Genomic DNA, 13,204 nt, shown 5'->3' on the forward strand with positions numbered 1-13,204 from the left:
AACCAGAAACTTGGGTGGGGGAGACGTGCTGATGCTCTGACATCATAGCGTGAGCACATTTTTGCGGGGGGGGGGGGAAGGTCCTGCCCCAACACGGCACAACAGCCAATCAGGAGAGACCTGCCAAGCCGAATCGTGTGGTAGTGGGGATTGTTACATTTCTGGAATCCGAGATAGGCCTAGATGTCTTCACTGGAAACATGCTGTGGTGGAGAGGTTGAAACCTCGATGAAAAGGTTAAAACCTCGATGAAAACATTTTATAAACATTTTGGGGGATTTGTGTGGGGAAGGCGTTAGTTCGATCTGATTTTGGCAGTTTTTTTTTACACTGGCTGTTACTGATTGACCAGCGTTCTCTTATTTTTAATCAAGCTGCTCATTTTGTTAATAATTGACAGTAGCTGTAGCAGGAGTTTAATGACCAAGATTTTTTTTTTAATCCCCCCATCTCACCATAATAACATCATCAATCTGTGCCCGAATGTATGGCCCCAAGATGCCCAAATGCTCATCTAACTCTCCACGGGTCAGCGGCTGAGTGAAAGAGCTGTCTAGGTACTCTCGGAAAACCACTTTCTTGTACTGCCTGAAGGGCTTCTTTGAGCTGCTCTTTGGACTCCTGCAAGAAACCAAGCGATACTGATGTGGCACAGGCTTCAGTAAAATCAGGAATGCATGACTCAAGCAATTACACAGGCTAGAATCACCCCTGACTGGAACTAAACGGACTGTATTGTGGAAATATGAAATGACAAGATTTTGCCCCGTGAGTTTCAGGATTTGGGATGTAGGCAATTTGGCAAAACACAAGAGATAAAGATCACCATTTCATTCTGAAGATAAAACAATAAATTGCAGCTTTGTGCGACCTCAAGTTGCCTCCAGGTTGTGCAGAGGAGGGAGCGGGGGTTAAACAACCTCCATTCTGTTTCACTATTTGAAATCTGGCTGCCTACATTGTTGTTAGCACCTTGTTAGGAAGGTCCATCTCTTGGAGCATCACCTAACCTAGCTGCCCTGATAATGCTAACCTGGCCCCTGATCAGAGTTGCAACCAATTGGGTATGAAGGTAAGCAATATCTGCTGAGTCAGCAGTGCTAACGTTTATGTACACACCACTGGTAAGCTCAAGATACACAATTCAACCACATTATTGAAAAGTGTCCACAGTACATGCATAAACACTTTAGTACTGTGCCAACAGTTAACAAAGGGCGTTTCCCCACTCTCCACGATCCCCCCTATGCCGCACACTGCTCTCAGCACGCGGCATCCCTGGCGGGCACCCGGGCGTCCCCACGACCCTGCGCTCTGCACGGAGTCATCACAAGGCGCCGTTTACAAGAGCACCAGGGATGCCGTGCGCTGAGGGGGCGCAACAGCAGCAGCATCGGGGCGGCTGCACTGTCGCTGCCCCTGCCGGGGGACCCCACACTACTCTCCTCAAGTAGCGCGGGGCTTAAGGTAAGTGGGGAAAGGCCCAAAGGCACCATTTTACATGTTTGACTACATGCATCTATCTGCAAAAGGCTAGATATTGTTAGGTGGCTAAGTCAGGTAGAAACACTCTTGTACCAATGTCACCTCTGCCATGAACTTACTGGTTGAGTTCGCCCATCTCATGAGCTGAGTAAAGGCACCATCCCTTAGTCTGAAATTTGCAACTGATACTTTTGCAATTTGCAATTTGCAATTTGATACTTTTGCATATCTTTCAGGGCTATAGCTCGGTTCTATGTGCTAACAACTTGATGGAAGATTCATGGCATTTCAAGTATGTGTCTCAGTCTAAAATGATGCTAGCAAAGGAATTTGCCAACTGTCCTCCTAGGCAGTGATGTAACTTACTTGTCTCTTAAATATGGAGAGGAAATCTGACTCCCATAATCCCACATCACCTCCTCGGCAGCAATGTAATATTGTCGGAGTTTCCCCGCAAAAGTACGAGGATCAAGATCGAATTCTCCATAGATATCAAATTCCTGATTCTCTACAGCAACACCGTAGTCATCATATTCGGAGGTCTCCTTCAGAGGCCTCAAGGAGCCTGTCTCTGATTTGTTGAGGCCAGAAGGTTTCACAGAGGCCTGAACATGGATAGGACCTGGTACCCTGCTTTCACCCCTGAGGAATTTCTGCATCGGGGTTCCCACCACTTCCTCCTTTTCTTTCCATTTAAATGTTTGTGTTATACCTTCTGAGGGAGCAAGGTTGCCTTTGCCATTAATTGCCTGTTTGCCAGTTTGCAGATGCTGCTTTCCTTGAAGGGTCCGATTGATGGTTAGGTCATCTTTAGGAGACACATCGTTTCCTGCCAGGGCCTGTTTTGCCTCCATCTCTGATGCAGCCTCCAAGGATTCATTCCCAAATGTCAGTTTCTGATCAATGCTGGTTTCCCTCAGCTGCCACTGCGAATGGGTTCCTGGGTCAACGTGCCTCATAACCGGAGCTTCTAGTGTTTCAGGAACTCCAGTCTCGTTCATCTGCCTGGTGGTCTTCTGTGGGAAAGAGCTAGCAATTGTGCTCTGTCCGGCCACGAAGGTGGTGGGAGTAAGTCCTACTTTGGCCGCTGCATGATTGTCCCTTGCTTTTGTTCCAGAATAACTAGGGATAGTAACGTTTCTTATATCCTTCACTTTTTGAGATGCTCTGCCTTGGCCTTCCCTCTGAGCACTTCTGTTTTGGGTGACCAGCTGGACCATTTCTGATTGAGAATCAAGGCTGCCCAGGTAATCTGGAACTGGACTGGACTGGATTACGCTTGATAAAGGAGTTGATGCTGTTGCTGCCCTGCCACGGCTGGTTGCTCCACGATTTCCTGCAGTCTCGTGTGTCAAAGGTGCCCTTGGGACAGAAGCCTTGGACTTATTGCTTAGCTTGAAGAGAGAAGCCCTGAGCCCTGATTGATCCCCTCCTTCCATTTTGCCCAAATCCTTTCCCCCCTTTACTGCAACACCACGGGTCTCTTCTGGTGTAGCTTGGCGTAATTTCAGGGACCTCTTCTCCAAGTTGAATTTCATCTTGAGCTTCACAAGCTCTTTAGAGCTAGTATCATTTCCCAAGTTAATTTGCTGGGGTGGAGGCAAACCCCCACGATGAAAAAAATCCTCCTTTTTTGAGAAGCTAACTTTGGGAAGCCTTGTGGTGATATCTTCAATTGGTTTATCTTGGATGACATTTTGTTCTCCAGATATATCCGTTATTCCATGGGACGTTGGAATATTCTTCCCGTCGTGTACAACATCAAATCTGGCCAAAATTCCATTCTGTGTCCCTGACGGTTCCTTGCCTTGGCCAGCTTTTAGATAACTTCCTTTAAGTGTTAAGCTGTCAGTGTCTTGGGCAGCGTGGAAGGGATGCACCGAGGAAATATCATTACTGTCCAGACTATCACTAGTATATACAGCTTTGTTTGTAACTCTTGGGTTGTCAGTTAATCTGTCTGAATCTGCTGCCACGTCATTCTGTGCCAACTGGGAACTATCTTCATTCAGGACAACTGGGTTCCTAGTGACTGTGTCTGTTCCGAGTTGCACAATAGTCTCTGTCTCATGGCTCTGAAAACTGTTTTGCAGAGGCCGGGACTTACTGTCCCGGGAGGCTGTGTGAGTAACGTTGTTGACAAGAAGGAAGCCTTCTTTCAAAGGTAACAAAGTCCCTTGATTTCCCATCATTGTGGAGGGTTTCTCTACTTGTGAGACTGTGGGAGTTTTTTCTGTTTGTAATGCTTCTCTGGCTATAAATGGGACATTGTCTTGGAGAGCAGCCTTGTGGAAAGGGGAATGGTTCGAAGCAGGAGAGGTTGGGTTGTTGCTTTGCAGTGCAAGGTCTTTGGCTCCAGGGCTGGTGTTGACTGGTGACAAATTAGTGCTTTGATTGTCCAGTGACCTATTGCTAATAACTAGCTTGCTCAGCAAGTCATCTGATGGCGATGTTGCTCCACTCATATTCAAAAAAGTGCTTCCCTCCACAGATGACATCATTTCTGACCCTACTGCCCCATCTGGTGTCAATGATGTAGTATTCCATTTTGGAGTGGTATCTAACTCTTCCAGTGATGCTTCTTCAGGGAACCTGGAATCCAGATGCACCATATGCAGGTCTGATAAATTATTGTCAACTTTAAGAGAGGATTTCTCTGCATTAAACTCCAGGTTTTTTGCAAAGTCCTTCACCTTTGGTTGAGAAGTTGAAACATGGACTTCAAAGAATCCCTCTATCCTTTCCAGAGGAGTGACGTTCTCTACTTTTTCCTGTTGCGTTGAGTTGACACGATCTATTACAACTTCTTGAGTTGGCCTGGACATTTTGAGCTCAGCAGTCTCAGCCTCCAGATTAGTTGTAGCCTCTAACAAACTCCCGTTGTTCTGTGCCTCTTCATTTACAAGAGGAGAGCTTCCTGAAACAGAAGCACCTTGGAAATGTTGCCCAGGCATGGCTGATGGTCCTTCTTCTGCTGGAAAGGAATTACCGGGCAAGACCATAAAGAGAGACTCTTGGGGAGGAGGGGAATAAATGTCATGTATGGACAGGGGTTCTTTTGGAGCCAATAATGGACTGGAAACATTCTCTGTGCTGTTTAACTTGAGAAGCTGGGGGAGTTCTTCAGAGCATGGAGGCCAGCTGTCTTTGGTCTTCGTTTCATTTGCTGAAGAGGAGGCATTGTTGTCCTGATGCTTCTTTATGCATGGTTTGGGTCGTCTTGTTTTCTTGGAGAAGCCTCTTGGTTGTAATTCATAATCTTCAACTGCATAGTAATCTGCTGTCTTACCATACTCATCATAATAGTCGTCAGGAATATCATTGTCCTCGACACACTTGGAAGTGGTGAATTTTGCTCTCATTCCTCTTCTTCTAAATTCAGGGTTCAGGCACCCCAACATCCAGATACCTGTCACAGGTAAGAGAGAAGAATCAAAGCAGAGGAAAAGATTAAATATTGCACCAGGTTCATTTTGCATGCATTGGAGCTGCACGCTCTGGTGTAACTTTAACTAAGACTACATATATCATAACCGTAGAAAACAAAGCATGGGTACTGACTACAGCCTTAAATAGGTTGAATACTCAATTGGCCATGCTGGCAGGGGCTGATGGGATTTGTAGTCCATTAACATCTAGAGAGCCGCAGGTTGCAGACCCCTGTTCTATGGGAAAGCCAGAGTGAACAGTGGTTCTGTGGTAGCTCCATTCTCTGGTAACTGAGGGCCAGTTCAAAGTGAGCTATGTGACTCTGATTAAGAACCAGGAAGGACAGATTCAAGTTAGGGAACCAGTGCCATGGTCCTGGAGTTAACACAGTAACACAGATCAATCATACTGGTGGTTTTGTAGCTTTCTCTGTGGAGAACCCCACTCAGATATGGAGCAGGGAAGCTTCTGAAAGTGGGGGAGTTATATATAGAGAGAACTGGAGCTTCCTGAGGGACAGCATCATCCTTCTATGAGAAGCACTTTGTGAGACAGACATTCTAATGTCTTAGAGTTAGTATTCAAGGAACCATCTGAGCAGGGGCAGAGCAAGGGGGAACAGCGCTCGGGGGATGCATGCACCCTGCCACCTCGCCACGCCCCTGCCACACCCCAGAACACCCTGCCACACCCCCGTACCAGTGTGCACCCAGGGCGTCCCACAACCACCACACCATTGGCATTACACCACTACATGTGAGTTATACTTACCTGAGGTTAGAAACTAAGGTTTTTAATCAAAGGGCTAGAAAGGCAAACAGAACCCTGTAACACCTATATGAGCATACCTAAATGTTTTGTCTAGAATTAAAGTGACTATAAGAATGGGAAGACACTCAGTTAAAACTTGTATCAGCTGTAAAAATTTACTTAAACAACTTGTAAATAGTAACCTCCCAGAAACCAGCTCCTTACATATATATTTATTTATTCCTTTGCCAGTAAATATCTTTCACTGGGTTCCTGTAAATAAAATCTTTTAATTTAATGTTTCAACATTACAAGCTTCTGGTGCCAGTTTATTATTTCCTGACAGAAACAGGTTATTTTAGTGTCCCTTCAGAGCTGCTCCTTTGCCTAATTGAAAAGTGCCCTTGATTAATATCTAAAGAATATTTAGACTGTTTAATAAAATGATAAATGTGGGAAAATTTAAAGAGTGATACAAACTCTCAAACACCCTCTCCACGTGACTAAAAGTCTGTTCTGACAGGGAAAAAAAACAAAACTGCTCAATCAGAGTTGCACTATCCATTAGTGTTCTTTTTGGAGAGAAAATCCTCTCAAGGCAATAGGCAGTGGGCAGAAGCTTTTGTATGGGTAAATGGGATAGTGGGTAAAGATTACACTACTAATATGTTAGTAGTGTAATCATAATGAGTGAAATCATGCAAGGATTGCTTTATTACCGTTCCTCTCTGCAAACTGGACAAGTTTCCTGTGTCTTTAACTGCTTCTTCAAAAAATAAACAGCTGTATTTTTCCACTATCACAATATATTCATATTTGTAGTAGGAACAGCTGCGCCTCTTCAGTATTTGCTTGATGAGTAACTGTTAAAGACACAGGAGCCTTCTTATGTGAGGGCATCCTTCTGCTCTGCTGGATAAACAGGAAGTAATCCTCCTTGTAGAGGGAAAGGACACTTTAGGTTGTACTTCTGCTTGACAGGCAGGAAGTACTCTTACTCCTGCTAGACAGTCAGAAAGCAGTCTTCTTTACAGAGGACACAGGTAATACTCGTGACTGTTGTCCAACTCCAGTAGTGCATGAATGAAGCAATGGACTCAGAATGTCAACATTTCTTTCAAGAGGAGCCCATACGCCTACGCTCTCTTCATATACTGCTTAGAAAAACAAGTGACTTAAATGTTCCTGATGATGAAGCCTGGATTCATGTCATTATTATGTAGAAAAAGGCACAGTGGCTGAAGCCATAACTCTAACCTGGATTCTCCATCACCATGAAGACTGTCTCCCCAGAGTGTGGAAAGAGTGTGAGGGTCTCCTCAAAGACCGTGTTGTGCTTAAAAATATTCCCAGAGAAGAAAACAGACAGGAACTCCGTTTGGGCACCCACACTGAGGACATACCAGTATACCACTTTATTCAAGCACAGATTCAGATGTAGGTTATCAAAGACGTAGCCATTGATACCTGAAAGATTCAAGAGATGGGAGAAGTTGTGTCAGTACTCAAGTCATTCACACACAGTGACTCAAACCAGTCAAGAGTTTCAAGAGTTTCAAAAAGTCAAGAGTTTCAAAAATCAAGAGTTTCAAAAAGTGGTAGAACCAGGCGCCTTCTGGATCAGACACCCCTCTCTATTTCTTTTGCTACCACTGATTAGAGCACAGGTGTCAAATTCGCGGCCCTCCAGATGTTATGGACTACAGTTCCCATAATCCCCTGCCAGCATGATTCTGGCAGGGGATTATGGGAACTGTAGTCCATAACATCTGGAAGGCTGCGAATTTGGCACCTATGGATTAGAGCAGTGGTGGCGAACCTATGGCACGGGTGCCCCAGAGGTGGCACTCAGAGCCCTTTTTGTGGGCACGGGTGCACAGAGTTCATCTGGGGGGGGGGGCAGAAAATCACCCCCACACATACACCTAGTCTGGCCTGGGCATGATCCTGGACCTGGAAATAAGCTCGGTTGCTGGCAATGGGGCTTGCTTCTGAGTAAACCCTCCTAGGGTAGTGATTCACCCATTCGAAGCGTTGCACGATTGCTTCACCAAGCTTACTCCCGAGTAACACGCGCCTTGGAGCCAGCTGTTTTTTCTAAACTAAAACCTCAGTATTCAGGTTAAATTGCCGGGTCAGCACTTTGCGAAAAATAAGTGGGTTTGGGGTTGCAATTTGGGCACTCAGTCTCGAAAAGGTTCGCCATCACTGGATTAGAGGATGGAACGACAGATAAATTAAGATGGGGATTAAAAACACTGCAGACCAGAATCCTCTTGGTCTTAGGAAACCAGTGAGCAACAAAAGCCCATGTCATTACTGGCTATAAAGCCCCAAAGTCTGCTGCATTCCCACCATCTCCGGCATAGGTGTCAAACTCGCGGCCCTCCAGATGTTATGGACTACAGTTCCCATCACCCCCTGCCAGCATCATGCTGGCAGGGGATGATGGGAACTGTAGTCCATAACATCTGGAGGGCCGTGAGTTTGACACCTGTGATCTAGGGGTAACTTATTTTAGAGGAAAGCCTGGGCTGGTATAAGGACAGCAGAGTGGATTGTGGAGCAGGGAACCAAGAGAGTCCACTGCAAAGCCCAGACTGATGATATCTCAGGCCCCAGCACTGATTATTGACTGATACTGGGATGGGGCACTGGTACCCACCCTCCAAAAATTCTGCAGCCAGCTCTGTTCACTAGGTTACCACTTAGAACCCCCATATTGCCCAATCACAGACCTCCTCTGCTTCAGGGCTTCCTGTCTGTCCAGCTATTGGAAATTGGCCCCTTGCAAACACTTGGATTTGGGTTAGGGTTGCCAGCTCCTTCTTGGCCAACTAGTTGAGTTGCCAGATCAAGGCTGGGAAACTCCTAGAGATTTGGGGGTGGAGCTTGGGGAGGACAGGGATCTCAGTGGGGCACAATGCCATAGGGTCCACCCTCCAAATCATCCATATTCTCCAGGGGATTGAACTCTGCAGTCTGGAGATGAGTTGTAATTCCAGGAGACACCCAGACCCCACCTCGTCTGGGCGGGCAAAATGGCAGATTGGATAGGTGCGGCTGGGGACCCTTCACAGTGGGAGTCTTCTCCCGCAACCAGAAAACCACAGGAAAACTACACTATGGAGCAAGCAGTCACACTGCAACCAATAGGTAGACAAAAGCCCATATACTCATTTTCCATCTTCTGGGCAAGGGTGATTTTATCAGTGTCACAGCCTGGACCCATCACTATACTCTGTTCAACATAAAGATTCAAGGAGGTGTGTGTTAAACCGCCACACCTTCCTGGACTTTCTTTATGTTAAATGCTTCTAATCAGATATGTGTTTGTCTTGTGTTTTCTCAGATAGTTCTTATCATCCCCTGCCAGCACCATGCTGGCAGGGGATGATGGGAACTGTAGTCCATAACATCTGGAGGGCCGTGAGTTTGACACCTGTGCTCTACCGGGTCCTGCTGTCTGCTGTCTCCCCACTTCTGATTCTCTGTTACTGTCACAGACTCTTATTTAAGCGCCACTTTTGCCAAAAACATTGCGTCCTGCACTGTGAAACATAGAGCATCTATAAAATAGCCTTTATATTGCCCCGGATGCCATTTCCTTTCCTGCAGCAGGGATAGGAAAGAAAATGGCAGGTACAACTTGACAAAAAGGCGAGCCTTGCTACAAGCCATCTGGGGCAATATAAATGCTATATCAAAACTCTGTGTGTCACAGTATTGTCAAAAGTTTTCATGGTGTGTAACAGACTTCTCTCTGACTCTGTGATACACCTCTGAAGATGCCAGCCACAGATGCAGGCGAAACGTTAGGAACAAGATCCACCAGACCATGGCCACACAGCCCGGAAAACCCACCACAACCAGTCTATGTTTCACAGTTCAGGGCATAACGTTTTTGATGAAAGCAGCACAAATAACAGTCTCGGACAGTAACAGAATCAGAAGGGGGGCAGCAGGCACTAATAGTAACTAATTTGACCTCCGGCTGTTCATGCTGCAACTTCTGCCACAGCATGCACAACTGCACTGAGAGATTTATGTTGAACAATGAACATAGCTGAGGGCGTGAAGTATAGCAGTGGAAAATAGGGTAAAGTTGGAGTGCAAACTGGTACAGTTTTGAAGCGGCTGCCAAAATTGAGCTCTTTATTCTTGTTCTGAGTAGGTTGGGTGAGAATAAAGGGGATACAGATGGCCAATTCTGGACTTTTGCCAGGGCTCCAAAATCACAAAAAGTGCTGCAGCCTGGAGTTACTCACTGTGCATGACATTGGAGGCATAGAACTCTGGATCCTGGGGGTTGATACCGGTGGCATCAACACAGAACTCTTTGATATTTCTCTGCAGGTACCAGCTCCGGTTCTCATCAAAGACCGAAAAAAGCACAAATTTTGCGTCATCTAACATTATCTGAGAGAGGGGGAAACCACAAAGATGGGATTTGGAGGTGAGTCAGTGGTGGAACAGCCCAGCTTACCTGGGCCCTTGAAAAATAAAGGTATGCGGGAAGAATGCCAACACTGCAGATTGCCCATTTCTATTTTGCATGACTCTAGCTTTGGGGTTCAATACTCTTAAGTTTTCACTCAGTTTTAACCTCCATTTTATTTTGCTGAATCCTCAGTATTATGTTGGCTCAGCACAGGGGTGAAACGAGGGAGAACTGCACCCAGGGAAGGGGTCGCCCTGTGCCCCTACCACGCCCCCACCTGTCCCCACCATGCCCCACCATGCCTATGCACTGGTGTGTACACCACCTGGCCCTCTGGGCACTACGTCACTGGGTCAGCACTTCTCACCCTGGAAATGACATTTTCCTGAATCACTGGTAAACACAAGATACAAACACCTCTACAGAGGAACTACTAAGTTCCTTCTCACAAATTCAGTCTCAGAGAAAAACACCAAGCAGAATCAAGACTATTCATTTCTTCCAAGACAGCCCAGAAGACATATTTGGAAGAAGCATAAATTGTATCTAGTGTGTTATAGTGCTTACAGTATTGATGTAAGATCTGAGAGTCCTGGGTTAACAATCCTACTCTGCTATGAAGCCTGCTGTCTCTCTTATAGGGTTATTGTGAGGAAAGAGATATGCCATTCTGGGTTCCTTGTAGGATGAATGTGATAAAAGTGGTGTTTTTGTATAGTAGTTAGAGCACTAGAATAGAATCTGGATTCAAACCCCTTCATGTCATGAAGTTTGTTTGTTTATATATTTATTTATATTTGGGGGTTTTTAGACTGCCCTCCCCCCAAAGGGCTCAGTTCTGTGGGTGACCTTGGACCAATTGCTTTCTCTTAGCCTAGCTTATTTCACAAGGTTATTGTGAGGATAACATGGAAGAGAGAATGCTGTATACCATGTTAAGGCCCTTGCAGGATAAAAGTCGAATAAAGTAAATAAATGTTCTAATGGGCATAAAGTCACACCACGGTGCTTATGTGACTGTTTTTTCTGTAGGCACACAAAGTTCAAAGAATCAGAGATCGAAAGAAAAATACAGGGTGTGGAAGTGTCAAAACCTGAGTTTTCTGCTCAAGAAAGTATATATGATGTTGGAATTCAGAGCCCCTCAATGTGGTGTTTGGATCTAAAAATCAACCAATGTACTACACAAGGTGGATCAGGGCAGGATGGGTGAGGAAAGAGAGATGAACTTTCCTGTCCCAAAGGGCTTTCCTTGAAAATGAGTAAAGCACCAAGATTCAAATATGTGCAGTTCGCTCATCACATCACTAGAGTATGTCAAAGCCTTCTGAGAAGATGCAGTGACCAGCCCACCTGGTTTCCCCGCTGGTCCATGGTCTCTTTGAAGCAGATCAGCAGAGGTCCAATAAGTCCAGAGGCTAAGTCCCGAACAGGTTTGAGGGAGCTATAATAGAAACGAGTTAGGCATCGGGCATCAGATTTAGTTGGGCTGTCTTCAGGCATTATATTCCACCGGTACTCAATCAGCTGGCCAGGACGAATGGCCAAGCGTTTCATATCTTTAGCTGGTAAGAAACAATCCACAAGATTATCTCATAACTACATGTGCACTCAGCCTTTGAAAATCTAGAAATATGCAGAAGATTTAGGTTCGTCCCCTTGAAGCAGAAGCCCCACCCACCCCGTCACATACTTGATTTAGGCTCCTCCCCGTAGACCTGGAGCCCCCCCCCCCCCTTGACTTTCACCACCTTCACGTACTGGGAAATGCAAGCTAAAGATCAGGGAGAAGGAAATGGGGAGGGAGTGACTTGAGTTAGAAATTAGAAGGGGATCCTTTAGTCAAGACAATTCTGAGATATATTCTGACATGAATTCCCCCATATTCCTGCATTTTGAATTGGAAACTAGAAGGGGACTGGTTGCTGCAGGCTTTCCAGGCTGTGTAGCTGTGGTCCAGTAGATCTTGTTCCTAACGTTTCGCCTACTGATGCAGGCAAAATGTTAAGAACAAGATCTACTGGACCACAGCTACACGCCCCAGAAAGCCCGCAACAACCAGTTGAGTCTGGCCGTGAAAGCCTTCGACAATACATAGAAGGGGACCCTTTCATCAAAACCAGAGCCACAACTGAGCTATACTCTGACATGTTGTCCCTTGATTGCAACATTTCCTGCCAGCACTTCTTCTGTCTATCTCTTCTGAAGCAGAATAACTTTATGGCAAGCTATCAGCTGTGCATAGTAGGTAAGGATTGTGATCTACAGGGATATGCAGCACTAGGGAAAGCTGCCCTATCCCCCCATCCCCTACCGGATTTTTTGACATTTGCTTTGCATAAGTGGTCTGCAGAATGAACCAGCTCCGGGTTTTGCTCCTGAGCAATCACGGCACGCAGCCTTCTCTTGCTTTCTTTGCTCTCCGGAAATGGCTGTTCAACTATCAGCTTTGTTACAGAACTCTTTCTAGACCTTTCTTGACGGAAGGGGGCGGCATTGGCCCTTCTTTGGGAGGCCAGATGACAGCAGCTGGGCAAAGACAGGAGGAAACCAGGCAACTGGAAGATACAGAAGGAAGTGAAGGACTGCGCCCAATCTCCTGCCCCGATGACAGAGGGGAACTGATCAGTGAGTCAGATAGATGGTGGAGTCAAGACACTGGGCATCTTTTCTCTACTGCTCTGACACTATAGGATTGATGTGTGGATCTCTGCTCTGAAGGAACTTCTTTTCTTCCTGCTTCTGCTCCATTCTTGCAAGCACGCTTCTCCATCCATGTGTGTAGAGATGCAGGTAGCTTCTCTTACCCTCCAGCTGGTTAATATAGAGAACCTCTCTCTTTACTTTCCTATCTAGAATGGAGCTCTCTAATAAAGACTCCTCCTGTTAGTTTGAACTATGAATTGGCTCTAAGTATTTTTTTTGTTCTCAGCGCGCACACACACACTCCTGGGTAAGTTCTGCCATGTTTTTGCCTCTGGCCCCTTCCGCACATCCAGAATAGTGCACATTCAATCCACTTTCACAATTGTTTGCAAGTGGATTTTGCTATTCTGCACAGTAAATCCAGCTGCAAAGTGCATTGAAAGTGGATTGAAA

At 45.8% G+C, this 13,204-nt stretch overlaps 1 protein-coding gene across 1 annotated transcript in view; it reads right to left on the reverse strand.

Moving 5' to 3' along the window:
- Positions 1 to 13,204, reverse strand: part of F8 (coagulation factor VIII) — a 76,544-nt gene that overhangs the window by 32,326 nt on the left and 31,014 nt on the right. The window contains exons 11-15 of the mRNA XM_048515065.1: positions 11,459 to 11,670; positions 9,933 to 10,083; positions 6,922 to 7,131; positions 1,852 to 4,894; positions 456 to 621 (exon numbers count right to left, since the gene is read on the reverse strand). Coding sequence (XP_048371022.1) covers positions 456 to 621; positions 1,852 to 4,894; positions 6,922 to 7,131; positions 9,933 to 10,083; positions 11,459 to 11,670 — 3,782 coding nt within the window. The remainder of the gene's footprint in view (positions 1 to 455; positions 622 to 1,851; positions 4,895 to 6,921; positions 7,132 to 9,932; positions 10,084 to 11,458; positions 11,671 to 13,204) is intronic.

The sequence above is a fragment of the Sphaerodactylus townsendi genome, linkage group LG13 (genome assembly GCF_021028975.2).
Source record: "Sphaerodactylus townsendi isolate TG3544 linkage group LG13, MPM_Stown_v2.3, whole genome shotgun sequence".
Lineage (NCBI taxonomy): Eukaryota > Metazoa > Chordata > Lepidosauria > Squamata > Sphaerodactylidae > Sphaerodactylus > Sphaerodactylus townsendi.